This window comes from Neomonachus schauinslandi, chromosome X, assembly GCF_002201575.2.
Source record: "Neomonachus schauinslandi chromosome X, ASM220157v2, whole genome shotgun sequence".
Taxonomy (NCBI): Eukaryota; Metazoa; Chordata; class Mammalia; order Carnivora; family Phocidae; genus Neomonachus; species Neomonachus schauinslandi.
Genome location: NC_058419.1, coordinates 30281573 through 30297047, shown reverse-complemented (window position 1 = coordinate 30297047; position 15475 = coordinate 30281573). Strand labels below are relative to the sequence as shown.

Sequence of the window (15475 nt, the reverse complement as noted above, 5' to 3'; positions counted from 1 at the left end):
CTGCAACTTGCTTTTTTCACTCAACTTTATGCTTTTATGATTATCCCTATGAATACATAGTCGCAAGCTCATTGTAACTGTAGTATCCATTGTACGACTACTACAATTTATCCATTCCCCTACAAATGGACTTTTAGGTTGTCCGACTTTTCACACTAACATGCAGTGTTGTGTGTCTTCACATGTCCGTGTGCAAGAGCTTCTGTAGGATATGCACCTAGAAATGGAATCACTGGGGTGAAAGGAGGCGTTCCTTCAGTCGTCCTGGGTACTACAAAGGGGCTGGACCAGTACATTTCTACCAGCAGTGGGGGGGCATTCCTGTCTCCACGTGTCCTCCCCATCACTTGATACTATCAGACTTTTTCATCTTTGCCAATCTGCTGGGTGAGAAATGGTATCTTGTTTTTATCTGTCATTTCCCAGACAACTAGTAGGGTGGCACATCTTCCCTTATAACTGTTAAACCAATACTTTTCTTTAAGATTTAATGTATTGAGAGAGAGAGAGAAAGAGCACAAGCAGGGGGGAGGGGCAGAGGGAGAGGGAGACTCCCTGCTGAGTGGGGAGTCCTACGCAGGCTCAATGGGACCCTGGCATCATGACCTGAACGGAAATCAGATGCTTAACTGACTGAGCCACTCAGGCGCCCAAACCAATACATTTTTTAAACTCAGTTACTGGGGGCGGCAGGGGGTGTGGCACCTGGCTGGCTCAGTCAGTAGAGCATGCGACTCTTGATCTCGGGATCCTGAGTTGTTCAAGCCCCACGTTGGACATAGAGCTTGCTTAAAAAAAAAGACTAACATAAAATAAAAAAAAAACACCTCAATTACTGAGGATGATCAAAGTCATCATTTCAAGCAATTTCATTTAAGTTTCAACAGAACCAAAGGAGCACTTTCCAGTTCAGTATTTACCAAGTACTCCTATTAATTTATACCCCACTGGCAAGCCAGGATTGACAGTTATACAGATAAAGGGGAAAATGCTTAAAATGAAGTGGGAAGAACTTAGGGTAGACATAAAGAAGAGGGTCGGACATCTCCTTATAGCTAACAAAATTCTATAAATATAGTAGAATTGAATGTGCTATTCATGAATCCTAATACATTAGTGTAGTAATTTTTACCTTGTAAAACATTTCCAAATGCTGGGAGATATTGCAAGAAGTAGTATAGAACACTCTAGCACAATCCATAGCTGATTCTCTTGGGTTTTTCCTCCTTTTTTTTCTCCTAGGTTTGTCATACTATTCACGGATGACCTGGGCCATATTTCCCAGTGGAGCTCCATCATGGCTGGGAGTCTTGCAGGCATGGTTTCCACCATTGTGACATACCCTACAGACCTCATCAAAACCCGGTTGATTGTGCAGAACCTGCTGGAACCATCTTACAGAGGGATCCTCCATGCTTTTTCTACCATTTATCAACAGGAAGGGTTCTTAGCCCTGTATCGAGGGGTTTCCCTTACTGTTCTAGGTAAGATGGAACTTTTCACCTTGTCCAAGGAAAGGTGGTGTTCTTTGATATAGATGAAGATTGTATACCTTTGTTTGTAACCAGTTAAATGAGGTTTTTTGAGGTCAAGGTCCTATGGATTCAATCCATGTAGAGCCAATTAGCTTCATTCTATTCCATAGCCATATACCCCACTCCTAACTTTGGCCCGTCTCATCCCAGGGAGGGGAGGAAGAGAGAGGGAAGGTGGCTCAGCTGAAACTGATAGGAGGAAGATAATCCCACACACCCCATCTGACTGTGGGAAGGAGACTGAGCATGCATACACACATGTGTGAGCATAACCAGGGTCGCAACTGTAGCTTCCGTGGTCTCTGGAACCTTTGCCAGGGCTATACATGCACGAGTCACCAGAGTCCCCCCCAGCTGCCAAACCCGGCAGACTCTCACCCGATATTGGACATTTGTTGCAGCATTTACTAAGACTGACCACCCCTTCTTCTGGAAATCTGGCTTCTAGGACCCCACCAACTCCTGGATGTCTTTCCCAGCTCTCTGGCAGCTCTGTCTTATCTGGCTCATCTGATGCTGCTAGCCCCCCGCCCTCCACGTGTCACTGTTCCCCCGGGGCTCCTTCCTTGGCTTTCTTTACACCTCTATCCCCTCCCCAGGTGGCCTCAGCTAAGCTCGTGGCTTAACCAAGCATCATGATACTCTAAGGACTGCCGACGTCAACTCTGTAACAACAGTGACTAACATTTATTGGTGGCTCGCTCTGTGCCCGGCACTGTGCTGAACGCCTCGCATACGGTTTCTCACTTAAGCCTCAGCTTACAGACAAGGAAATAGATGCTTAGGGAAATGGAGAGGCTTGCCCGAGATCACATAGGGAGAAAGTGGAAGAACCTAGCGATGTGACCCCAGAGCCCTCTGTCTTAACCACTGACTGCTACCAATTCCCAATGGCAGGATGAATACCTGCTATTGGACACCTTCACCTGCTGCTCCCTGGGCGCATCCAGCTCAAGATTAAACCTGACGTCCTCGTTAGGCTCATACCTGCTCCTCCTGGGTTCCCTAAAGGATGCGACCGCCTGCCTTTCACCCAGTGGCCCAAGCTGGAAGAAACCTAGAACCGCTTCAGCTCCTCTCCTCTCTCCGCTGTGGCTTCCGTCACCAAGTACTGTCAGTTTGACCTCTCCACTGTCAGTCTGTCGCCCTCCATCTCCACCTCCTCTGCCCTTATCCTCATCCTTCCCGCAGACACTTACGAGAGGTTCCCACCGGGTCCCAGTCCCAGGCACTGCTGCCAGGGCCTGGGGACCCTCCGAAACTCAAGTCGGTCATTTCACCACCCCTCATTCCAGTGTCCTCCATTCCAGCCCTCCCTGACTCCTGAGCTACAGGGAAAGGCCCAAATTCTTTATGGCACACCATCAGATCCTTCAGACCTGGCCGCGGCCGACCCGTCCCACCTCACCTCCTGCCGTCCCTCTGCCGGCACTCATGCTCCAGCCATCCAGAAACACTTGCAATTTCCTGGAAACACCAGTCCCTTTGTACCTGCTGTTCCCTCTGCCTGGACTGCCTGTCCACTCTCCCGGTGTCTGACGAACTCCTACTCAATCCTCAAGGCCAGTGGGAACGTTCTCTCTTCTGTGAAGTCCTTCCTGATTCCCCTAGGCAAAATTAATCCCTCTGGTCCTCGTGTGCTTAAAGCACTTTGTATTGCCCCCCCCGCCCCCGACCCTGCCCAGTTCTGGCACATATCAGCTGCCTGTCTCCTCCAGGAATTAGCCTACACCTCTTTATATTCCCAGCACCAGGCATAGGGCCCAGCACATCACGTAAACTCCACAAATACTTTCCGAATGAAGGTAAATGGTGGGGGCTGGTACTTCATTTGTAATGTGTTTTTTTCTTCTTTTTTTTTAAAGATTTTATTTCTTTATTTGAGAGAGAAAGGGAAAGACAGCACATGCAAAGCGGGAGGGGTAGAGGCAGAGGGAGAAGCAGACTCTCCGCTGAGCAGAGAGCCCAACGTGGGGCTCCATCCCAGCACCCTGGGGTCATGACCTGAGCTGAGGGCAGACGCTTAACCGACAGAGCCACCCAGGCGCCCTCTAATGTGTTTATTAAATAGATAGTACATTTTCCTAAAGACAAGCAACCCCACTGATGCTAGCCCCTCTTTTAAATCTTATTTTGAGGGAGAAATTTAGCCCCTCTGTAAACTTAAGATAGCTCCCAAAGTTTCTGGAAGTTTCTTAAAAGGGCCACCTACAGCACACCTGCTTGCCATCTTTTCCTGGGCCCTGATACTGCCACATCATTCCCCAAAGCAAGGTCAAGTGCCCTCCTTCACCAGTACAGTCTTGCTTTCTAGTTCGCACAGAATGTCTCCTTCTCAGCCAGAGACCAGTCCCTCCCAGCCTCCGAAACCTGACAAAGTGCCACTCGCTGACTTTCCTCTGTGGGAGTGACTTTTTTTTCCCCAAGATTTTTTTTTTTAATCTTTTTTTTTTTTATTTGACAGAGAGAGACACAGCGAGAGAGGGAACACAAGCAGGGGGAGTGGGAGAGGGAGAAGCAGGCTTCCCGCCGAGCAGGGAGCCCGATGTGGGGCTTGATCCCAGGACCCCGGGATCATGACCTGGGCCGAAGGCAGACACTTAATGACTGAGCCACCCAGGCGCCCCCCCCCCCCAAGATTTTATTTTTTTAAAAATTTCTAACACGCAGAAAAGTTACAAGAATCGGAAACACCCGTATGCACACCATCCGGATGCTCCAATTAACACGTGGCTTTATCATGTATGTGTCCATCCCTCCGGCCATTCATCAGTCCATCTTACACATTTCTGGATGACTTCCATGTAATTTGCAAACATCAATGTTCTTCACCCCTTGGCCATTCAACATGTGTCTCATGAACTAGAGTTCAATATTTGTTTGCAGTTCTTTGTAAAGTAAAATTTGCATACAGCAAAGTGCGCCAACCTTGAGTGAACCGTTTGATGCATTTTGACAAATAACACACCCCCTATCAAAATGGAGCACATTATCATCACCGAAGAAAAGTTGCTTCTGGCGGCTCTGGCTGGTGTGCCTGTCAGGAGCTCGGAGCCAGTCCTGTTTACTTCACCCGGATTCCCCACAGGCATTTACCTTCTCGAGCCAGTAGCGCCCAGGACATCAGCAGCCTCTGTCTGGCCTTCTTTTTGCAGGTGCTCTCCCCTTCTCCGCTGGCTCCCTTCTAGTTTACATGAACCTGGAGAAACTCTGGAATGGACCCCGAGATCGGTTCTCTCCCCTCCAGAACTTCGCCAATGTCTGCCTGGCCGCTGCCGTAACCCAGACGCTCTCCTTTCCTTTCGACACGGTGAAGAGAAAGATGCAGGTGAGGAGCTCTTTGGGGGAATGGGGTGGGGGGGACATCAGGTAGAAGGAGTGCCTTGCTGTGCTTGCGGGCGGTAGCAACTGCAAAGAACAGTGACTCTGAGTGATGCCAGGTTTCCAGGGAGCTCACGAAGGCTCACACAAAAACGATGCGACCCCCCCACACACCCACAGACACACGGACACACACTCCATTGGCATTTCTGCTGCTAAACTCGGGGCTGCTGGCTCGAGCCCAAGCGGCCTCCCTGTTCCCATACTCTGCTCTTTTAGGTCTTTGATGAAGTCTCCAGATGAAGCCCGCTTTTCTTTCCTCTCTTCCTTAAAGCTGTCTCAGTGAGAGAGACTGGAAAGAACCAAAGTTGGCCAGGAACTACCGATCATAATTCAGTTGAATCCCATTTTAAATGATCAGTCCCAGCTGAGTCTGTTTGCTGTCTCTAACTCGTCCCTCTGCTGCCTCGGTTGCCCCTGGCTTCTCCTTGCGGCTTTCTTGGCTAGGCTTGGGCCTCACCTTCCTCAGCACTAAAAAGTCTGAAAGGACCCATCTCAACCTATAAAGAAAAACTGCCTTCAGAATAATACACATCACAATGACCCCCCAGTTCTGCTGCCCCCATCCATCAGACTTCATCTGTCTGGGTTGTATTCATTTCCTGTCTTTTGTCCAAACAAATAAATGATGGTCACATTATTGTAATTATAATGTAGGTGTAAGTTTAGCACCTGCTTGGTGCGCATCTATTCACAAAAACTATTATTCCTAATTTTTTAAAAGGTTTTATTTATTTGAAAGAGAGAGATAGGAAGAGAGTGCACGAGTTGGGGGGAGGGGCAGAGGGAGAGGGAGAAGCAGGCTCCCCGCTGAGCAGAGAGCCCCATGCAGGGCTCCATCCCAGGACCTTGGGTTCATGACCTGAGCCATACGTAGGCAGCCGCTTAACCAACTGAGCCACCCAGGTGCCCCCATTATTCCTAATTTTAAAAGTAATGTACATGTCATACCCTTAAAATGGTCAATTTTATGTTATGAATGTTTTTACCACAATCACTTCTCGGCCTTTTGGCTAAGATCAAGTGTAGTATGAATGTTTTTCCACAATAAAAAAAAAGTAATGTACATAGATTATAGAATATTTGGGACACACAGAAAAGTATAAAAAAGAAAATAATTACTTATAAACCCAACACCTATGCACTATGATTAATGGTTTTTCTGCATGTTTGAATGCGTGTGCATGTATATATATGTGTGTGCATAAATATATATGATGCATGTATATGGAAGGGTTTTTTTTTAAAGATTTTCTTTTTATTTATTTGACAGAGACAGTGAGAGAGAGGGAACACAAGCAGGGAGAGTGGGAGAGGGAGAAGCAGGCTTCCCGTGGAGTAGGGAGCCCGATGCGGGGCTCCATCCCAGGACCCTGGGACCATGACCTGAGCCAAAGGCAGACGACTAACAACTGAGCCACCCAGGCACCCCGAGAATACCTCTTTAAATTTTCACGTACTATTCCACCATATAGGGACGCCTGGTTGGCTCAGTCGGTTAAGCGTCTGCCTTCGGCTCAGGTCATGATCTCGGGGTCCTGGGATCAAGCCCCGCATCAGGCTCCCTGCTCAGCGGGGAGCCTGCTTCTCCCTCTGCCCGCCACTCTCCCTGCTTGTGCTGTCTCCCTCTCTCTCTCTCTGACAAATAAATAAATAAAATCTTAAAAAAATATATTCCACCATATTGGATGTCCCATAGATATTTTTTTAAAACAAAGATTTATTCTCGCAAAGTTCTGCTGGCTTGAATTTTAATATCAAGGTGTTGGCAGGGCCGGGACCCATTTGACGTTTGTAGGGGAGGATCCTTCCTTGTCTCTTCTAGCTTCTAGTTGCCCTAAGCATCCCTTGGTTTGTGGCTGCAGAACTTCAATCTCTGCCTCCACTGTGCATTCAATAACAGTTTCTCAGTTTTTAAATACTTAGGCTATTTCTAATTCTTCAGTATGAGAATATTGCAGTGAAAACCCTTGTATTTTTTTCACATCTGTGATGGCCCCCTTCAGCTATATTCCTACAAATCGACTTACGGGTCACAAGATAAAAATAATTCTGGGACACCTGGGTGACTCAGTCAGTTAAGCATCTGACTTTTTCTTTTTAAGATTTTATTTATTTATTTATTTATTTGAGAGAGAGAGAGAGAGCACAAGAGGGGGGAGGGTCAGAGGGAGAAGCCGACTCTCTGCTGAGCGGGAAGCCTGATGTGGGGCTTGATCCTGGAACTCCAGGATCATGACCAGAGTCAAAGGCAGACGCTTAACCGACTGAGCCACCCAGGCACCCCAAGCATCTGACTCTTGATCTTAGCTCAGGTCCTGATCTCAGGGTCATGAGTTCGCCCAGTGTGGAACCTACTTAAAATAAATTTTAAAAGAAAATTTTAAAAAGATAAAAATAATTCTGAGGCTCTTAATGAACTTTGCACTCCAGAAAGGTTGTAAGTTTACACTTGCACCAGCTGTGAGTGAGTGGTTCATCTCCTCAACAATCATCAGCAGTGATTACTATCACTTTTCAATTTTTTTTTTTTTAACCACAACACTACTATAAACCAGGGTAAGATACACTAGAAGTGGGTATTTGGAAGTAAACTTGATCATCTTTTCCCTGGTATGGAAACCTTCTCGTAATAGATACACAGAGCTTCAACAAGATGCTTTAAAATAAATGCAAAGTCATGGTGGTTATAAAAAAAAAAAAAAAATCCCAAAGAGGTAATTGCATGGTTTTCATAAAATATGATCAGCATCCAGTTATGAATAACATCACAAATACCATCCAAAGATGTAGGAAGTGAATTCTTAGGGTTGCGGCCAAAGTGTTATTTTACAGGCGTTAATAAACATCATAATACCTCGTCCACCCTATTTTAAAAAAAAAAAATTCGCTAGAACCGCAGGCTGCTTTTCAAAGAGAACGTGCAGTACTTCCTCTGGCCATTAGATGTCGCTGCAGTAAGTGGAGCGTTTCTGAGCCCTCTGAGGGGCTTAGCCTGGCGGCCAGTGATCTCTGTCCAGTCAACATCCTCCTTAATCCCTGCTTGAAATACACCTTCAGTTTAGAGGACAAGGAGCCCGGAAACAGCAGGCTAACCCTAAATTCTGCTGTGGGTTTTTTTTCCTGCAAAGCACACAATCCAGCTTCTCCGAGAGAGCTTTAGTAGCCGTCTCCCCTCAACGGGAGCCGGCAAGTTTTGCCAGCAGAATTTATAACGAGGGAACTTTGCAGGGCAGCCAGGCTGCTCAGAATTGAGCACACTTAATGGTAATATTTGCATTCCCCTGGCTTTCCTCCTTGCGCTGCCCGTCAGGAAGCAAATCAATGTCAGGTGTCTGTTAGATAACCAGCTAGACGGGGAATCTTCCCAGCTCTCGCACCGACTGGCCACTTTGTCTGAATGTCTCATTCTCCTAATACGCTTTTGTCCAGACACACACACACACAGTCTGCCCATTTAACGCCACAGCAGGTTGGGACTCTCTTAAACATTAATGACAATAATTAGAAGTCTTGTTTAACCAGCTGAGCCCTTCCTTCACCATGCTTCCACTCATTTTATTCCTTTCTCTTTTGCCCTGGTTCCTGGCTGGCATGCTAGAGAATGGAGAGGGAAATAAATTATGTATGTGCGTGTTTTGATGCAACGGTTTCTGGTGGGAAAGGGGTGCGGGTGGATCAGCCCTGTGCACAAATGGAATGAGGTGCCCCCCACACACAGCTGGTGTGCTTTCTCGGACCCCGCTTTCACCGCGCTTCAGTGCCTCGTGGCTCAAGCTCTTTCAGGTATGGCCTGGGCTGTTCATCTTCATTATCTCCCACGCCTGGCCCAGAGCGTGGGCCTGAAATGGCGGCAGCGCTTAGTGTATTGAGAGCACCAGCGGGAAGGGTGAAATATTGATGGAGGTTAATTTGTCTGATTAATCTGCGGGCCCCAACTAAGGACCAGGGAGTCCTGAGCAAAAGGTTCTCTGGACAGGTGCATGTGGAAGAGAGAGGGAGAAAAGCTGCTTTGAAACTCCAGGGAGCAGCCGAGAATGTGGGAGCCGTGGAGCCCCCGGTGGGCCCTCGGAGAGGATCAGGTGGGAAGCACCAGGCAGAAGCTTGGTGTCCCTGCCCCCACCCACACCCCGCAACTCTGGCACCCTCCCCTGTGGCCCATGTTAGGTGTCTCCATTTCATCAAATATAAAACCAAGTGTCCACCTGTTGCTCGCTACCCCAGGGGACTTTGACCCCATCAAGACTCACAAGGCAAGCAGGATTGGGCCAGGTCAGCATTTGAACTGAAAGTACATAAACTGAAGGACAAAGGTAGTATCCAAGGGGCACAGCTGACCGAGCAGAATACACACAGTCCCTGAGCGAAGAGAGGCCCCAGCCCTGTTCAAACAGAGATGCTTAACACCTCAGGCTGCCCTCGCCAGACTGGGCATCCTCCTGGTTTCTCATGCTCAACTCCACATCCTCAGCCCCAACCCAACACTTCTCACTGCCTGCTGCGCGGCGCCATCTTGGCGAGCACCTCTACGCTGTCTCCTCTGACTTAATGTGTATCAAACTGACCTCCCCTTCCCCTGAAATTCGCTGCCCAGAGTTTTCGTTTCAGTACCATCACCCCACCACCCAGTCACCCAGGCTGGAAGGCCAGAATTTGTCTTTGACTCTTCCTCTTGCCCCTCCCCCAGGCAACCTTGAGCCCAGTTGGTTCTTGGTGCCTACTCCGCCCACACTGGTCTTTCTTTGAGTCGCTGTCCCTGCCTAATCTAGGACCTGTTAACTCCTAACCAGGCTATGGCAGCCATCCTCTCATTGGGCTCCAGGATTAATTCTAAAAATGAACATAAGGAATGCCTGTGTGGCTTAGTCGGTTGAGTGTCTGCCTTCGGCTCAGGTCATGATCCCGGGGGCTGGGATCGAGCCCTGCATCGGGCTCCCTGCTCAGCGGGGAGTCTGCTTCTTCCTCTGCCTGCCGATTCCCCTACTTGTGCGTGCTCTGACAGATAAAATAAAGGTAAGATAAAATAAAAATAAATAAAAATGACCATAAGCATGGAGCACTAATGTACCAGGCACTGTGCTAAGTGCTTTATGCTCATTATCTCAAGGAATCCTTAAAACAACCCTACGAGGTGGGTACCATTCATATCAAGCCCAGTTTACAGATGAGAAAACAGAGGCACTGAAAGGGTCTGTAGCCTGCCCAACTCCACCCGCCCAGTACCCGAGCTGAGATTTAAGACCGGGTAGCTTGTCTCCAAGGTCAGTACTCACTTCAGTTCCTCCAGCCCCGGCCCGTGGCTCCTGCCAGACTAATTTTCTTAAGATCGGCCTGTGTTCTGTCCTTCTGTATTGCCCCAAGAGAGTAAAGGCTGAGGCCCTGCCCCTTGGCCTGGCATGTGGCCCTTACCCACTTTGCCACCCTCGTTGCACAGAGGTCTTATATTAGTTGTTGCAAAATCAAATATATTAGTTGTTGCAAAGTCAAACGCCAACAAGAACTTGGCAGTAACAGGAAGAAAAAAAACCGCCAGGAAACCGGCATTTCTGAGCCATCACAGGCTTTTGGCTTGCAAAGCATTCTGGAGAGCTAACTTGCTCTGTGCTTGCAAAGTGTGATTAGCATCTAAATACCGATAGCAGGAAGGAATAAAGCAGGCCAGTGGAGGCAAAGCAAGACCAGCTCCTCTTCTCCAAGGGTTGGTTGCCATTTTGAAATGTGGGCCCAGTTTTTCAAGGGAGATGAAAATCCCGATTTTTATGTAAAATCTCCCAATTTTTCAATGTTGGCAAATACAAATTGTCGAATCTTGCGTGGGCTAACTAAAAGACGCCTTTTTATAAACTCTGCTCTATTCAAGCCTCCAATTCCGCCAAAACGATCTTCGTCCCCTCCCCCCCAGCCCCCTAAAGAATAAATGAGTGTATTTCACATTCCTGTCACCTCCACCTGGAGTATTTGTCTTCATCTTAAAGGCTCCACTGAGATTTGCCTCGGTGGCTGCCTCTTCTCACTGAAGGTAGCATATATCTGTTGGTTTTGTCTGATAAATGAGTTGGCTTTTTCCCCACCCCCAAAACAACTATCCTATCCTGATGGATAAAGGCAGGTGTTTCGCCCTTGCAGAACCACAATGGGGGCATTCCAGACCACAGAGGGGGAGGGGACTGTGGGGCAAGAGAAGCCGAGTTAACTCACAATGTGCTCTATCAATATTTGCAGAGACTCTGTTTTCACTTTCACACACACACACACACCCAGGGTATAGTTATTTTGTTGCAAGAGCTTTGTGGGTGAGTAATCCCTTTTAAATGATGCCTTTAGTCTAGAAGGGCCCTCTGAGCCAGCCAGTTTAATTTCCTTAGCCTTTCTCTACGTGCCCCACCTTCTCCAGTGTCCACACCATTGTCTCCACCCCGTCTCAGCACCAACCCCTTCTGAATGCCCATAGCTCACTCGCGCACTACGGCTCTCTTCTGGCTCACGTCACATGCTTCCTGGTGTTATAATCTTCGGTGCCATGATTCCCTTGATTCTGCAAGCTCTCTGCCTTTGGGAGGCATGGCTTACCCATTTGTATATCCCCACAGCACGTAGCCTCATGTAGCAGGCACTTGGTACTTGTTAAAAAATAAATGAAGTTCAGGGCCGGCTTAGGAGATCTCACTGTCTGTGAGCACAGAATTGAACCTTAGCTGCTGTGGGGCGAGCTCCAAGTCCTGTGCTTATCCCTACCCATGGTGAAGGTAAGAACAGCCTTCCCCTCCCCCCGGCCTGCTGCCCTAGGTAAACCTCTGCTAGTCCCCTCTCTCAAAGTGCCTCTCATCCTCGCTCTGATTCCGCACTATCTTCCTTCACCTACCTTAGCGGTCAGGTTCTGCGTCCTGCAGCCCAAACAGCTGTGCATATTTCAACATAGGCAAATAGGCGCAAAGGACAAAGGAAAACCATTTTGACACCATTTTGATGTACAGCCCCTCTTCACGGCAACCTCCCACTGCTTTGTATGGTGCCTGCAAGTGCTTGACACATCACAGCATCATAGAATTTCTATTTGTTTTGTTTGTTGATTTCAGCAAAGGTGACCCAAGGTAAATGAATGGGGTCTAAATCTGTGCTCTCTTGCGATGGGGAGGCTTTCGTCATGGGTAAGGGTGGGGGCAAAATATGTCAGGAGGAGGGAATGAAAGGAAAGCCTTCCCTGGGATTGAGAAATTACAAAAACCTGAGAGTAACTACCATTTATTTGTCATTTAATGTGGGCAAGGCAGTTTATTATCCCATTTCATCCTCTCTATCGACCCTATGGAATAAGTGCCGGTATTATTCCTATCTTCTAGATGAGGAAGTGAGGCACAGAGAGGGTCAGTTACTTGCCCAACAGCCATAAAGCCAGTAAGTGGTGGAGCTGGGACTGAACACCCGTCTCTCCTTCCTCCGGCCCCTGGAAGGAAGTACAGTGCCTTGCTCCTAGATGCTAGGTAATCAGTTCATTTCTTTCCGTTCCCTTGCCCTGGGTACAGGAGTAGAGGAAGAGAAAGGAGGAGACCAGACCTTGGCAATTGGGAGCTCTCAGGCTCAGTGCAAGAGGGGTTGGGGGAAAAAAAAAAAAAAAACCAACAATAATGGGCAAGCTCAGAAATGGACAGGCAAGAGCCTGGCTTTGGTCAGGAAATGGTTAACTCAAATTAAAGGGGGGGGCAGTCTTCAGAAAACCAGGGCCCACTTTTAGTCCCTGGCTGCCTGACAATGGAAGGCTGGAAGCCAGCAGATCGGAATGAGGAGCATAGATCATTCCGCAGCCACGGCCCTCTGGCTGGCCACAAACTGACCATGGTTGTTGGAGGGCACTGGGAAGAAAACCCCACTGGCTCTCCGAGCCCCTGGGGAGAAGGCACAAAATCCCAGGAGGGAAAAGTAAATTATCACCACACCTCCTAAGAAGTGCTAACAGGTTTCAGGTTTTCTGCCTAGCTCAACATTTCTTGGTTGACATAGCATCTATTTTCAGTAGGGACAGAGCCCCATTTTCCCAGCAGAGCCGCCTCACCTGTCCCGAAGTGCAAACACTGCTGAGTTCTAAGCTCTGGGGAGGGTGGGAGAGGATGGGAACATTACCTTTACTTTGTTGCAATTTCAACTCCTTGTGGTCTGCGGGCTTACTTTGGGGTCTGGCCCCTCTGGGGACTAACCTCTGCCTCTGTCCATAGCATTGCCTTGGCAGTCTGCAAAAAAAGGCACTTTTCGGATCCAGGTAGGTGTCTGGATTTCCCTTAGGCCAGGTGGCTCTGTCGGAGCTTCGTTGTTTGGGTGTAGGGAAAGGAGAACTCTCCCCCTTGTGTTCCCAAAAGGTAGAGTGCCCTAAATACTTGAGGGATGGCCGTTGTTGATCATGGAAACAAGACTGTCCCTAGAGGACAGGCGAGGAGGGAGGAGGGAGGAGCCTGCCTAATTCCACTCTTGTAAAATCACTCCGTCCTTTTCTCCTGACCTGAGCTGGCTTACTCCTTCCAAGCGATCAAGGCTGGGAAGCCAAATGGCCGCCTCGTGCTAAGCAGGCTTCTCTGGGCTGCAGCCCAGCAGTAATAGCAGCTGGGATGGGAGCTGACCCCCCCCCCCCGCTCACCCACCCACCCCCTCCGCAATGGGGGTGAAGAAGGGGGTAGGGGAAAGGGAAAGAAAGGTCCCAGAAGAGGCCTGCTGTCAGCCAGGAGAGACAGTAGGTCCTGCTGAGGGACCCCCACCTCCCCCCAGCTGGCCTCAAGCCAGCTCGGAAACGCACGCAGCCCCGGTTGTCCCCTCCTTTCCCCGTGCTTGTTTGGTTTTGACAGCTGGGCTCATCAGAAAGCTCCAGCGGGCACAGGTGCTCGGCGGTCAAGGGCGGTGCGGTCAAGGACGGCGCGGTCAAGGGCGCGGGCTTCGCATGCCGGCCCTGCCCCTCCCCCGCCGCGTGAACCCGGGTGAGCTGCCCGGCCTCCCTGAGCCTCCTCCTCCTCATCTGAAAACCAGGGGCGTGAGCGCCGTGCCTCCCTGGCACACGGGACGGACGCGGCTTCACGCAGATACAGAGCTGGGCACGTGACCGACACTCGGTGCGGCCGAGGTGCTAGTTCTATTGTTCCTGAAGCATCTCTTCAGAATCTAGGCATGGCTCCGGGGGCCTGATTAGAACCACAAAAGCCAGCCCAGGTGTGTTTCTGTGTTTTCCATGAATGCTGGAAGCACAAAGGAACTCTAGCTAGCCTCACAAAACCTCAAAGGACCCTCGATCTCTATAGATAATGCTGAGCCGGGAAGGGAGGGGAGCTCATTATTCATCCGTTCGGTGAGCTGAACAGGCACTTAGCTAGAGGCCACCCCGTGCAAGCACTGCCCAAATCTGTATCTTGCCAGCCTCCTGAAAACGCCCGTGCGGTCTCTTCCCTGAGCCCCCCTCGGGGGGGACACTAGAAGTGGGCGCTTCGGGGTTACTGCTGCTCTGTAAGCGGCTCCCTTGGCCTCGGCCTGAGCGGCTCCACTCGCCTCTCAACGGCTTCCTGCAGTCTGGTTTCCCCACCCGGCGCGCACACACGCCAGCCAGCTGTCTTCTCCTCTCTCGCCCCAAGCACAACGCTAACCTGCGGGCCCTTGGCTCGCTTCCCCACCGTTACCGCTGCCGCGGGCTTCCTGAGCCACGAGTTGGTCCCCTGGTCTGCTGAGAGGTGAGGCGTGTGCAGCCGCAGGGCTGGAGGGTGGCTGGCAGGCGGCCCATGCTGGGGACAGTCGCCCACATCCACGTGTGCAGACACCCCCACCTCGGAGCCGGGGCGCTTCCCAGCTATGCAAGGACAGCTCCTGGGGGTCTGGCTCTGCCAAGAGAAACTTGGGCCATGTGGTTCCCAGGACAGAAAGGTCCTTTTACTGGACGCCTGGGTGGCTCAGTCCTTAAGCGTCTGCCTTCGGCTCAGATCATGATCCCGGGGTCCTGGGATCGAGCCCGGAGTCGGGCTCCCTGCTCGGTGGGGAGTCTGCTTCTCCCTCTCCCACACCCCCTGCTCCTGCTCTCTCTCTCTCAAATAAATAAAATCTTTTAAAAAAAAAAAAGGTCCTTTTACTCCAACACGATTGGCCTGTGTGACTATTGGGGATGGGCCAAAAGACAAGCTTCCTACCGCAACTGCTTCAGATGGTTTGGGAAGTGGGCAGCTTGGTCTTCAGGTTGTGTCTTATGCGTCTACGGAAGATAAAGTTGTTTCCAATAACAATCGAGAGGTTCTGAGCTCCTGTTTGCTCCAGCTAGAAGACTCCTCTTGTTTCCCTTTCCTTTCTTTTGTCTCTCCTCTTAAATACTCTTTTTTAAATTAAGACTTGATTTTTTCGAGCAGTTTTAGGTTCAGAGCAAAATTGAGAGAACGGTACAGAGATTTCCCATGCACCCCCAGCCCCCCCACACGCACAGTCTCCCCCACCAGAGGGGTAAAGTTTATCACAACTGACGAGTCTACACTAACACATCATTGTCACCCAAAGTCCATAGTTTACCTGAGGGTTCACTCGCGGTGTTGGACATGCTATGTATA

The 15475-nt window shown here is 49.6% G+C and overlaps 1 protein-coding gene and 1 pseudogene across 1 annotated transcript in view; both read left to right on the top strand.

Annotated features, from left to right (window-relative positions):
- The first annotated feature begins 254 nt into the window (after window positions 1–254).
- Window positions 255–15475, top strand: part of SLC25A43 (solute carrier family 25 member 43) — a 33428-nt gene continuing 18207 nt past the window's right edge. The window contains exons 1-3 of the mRNA XM_021686248.1: window positions 255–387; window positions 1243–1484; window positions 4691–4863. Of these exons, the coding sequence (XP_021541923.1) occupies window positions 1298–1484; window positions 4691–4863 (360 nt within the window). The 5' untranslated portion in view covers window positions 255–387; window positions 1243–1297. The remainder of the gene's footprint in view (window positions 388–1242; window positions 1485–4690; window positions 4864–15475) is intronic.
- LOC123323565 lies at window positions 5910–6001 on the top strand (annotated as a pseudogene).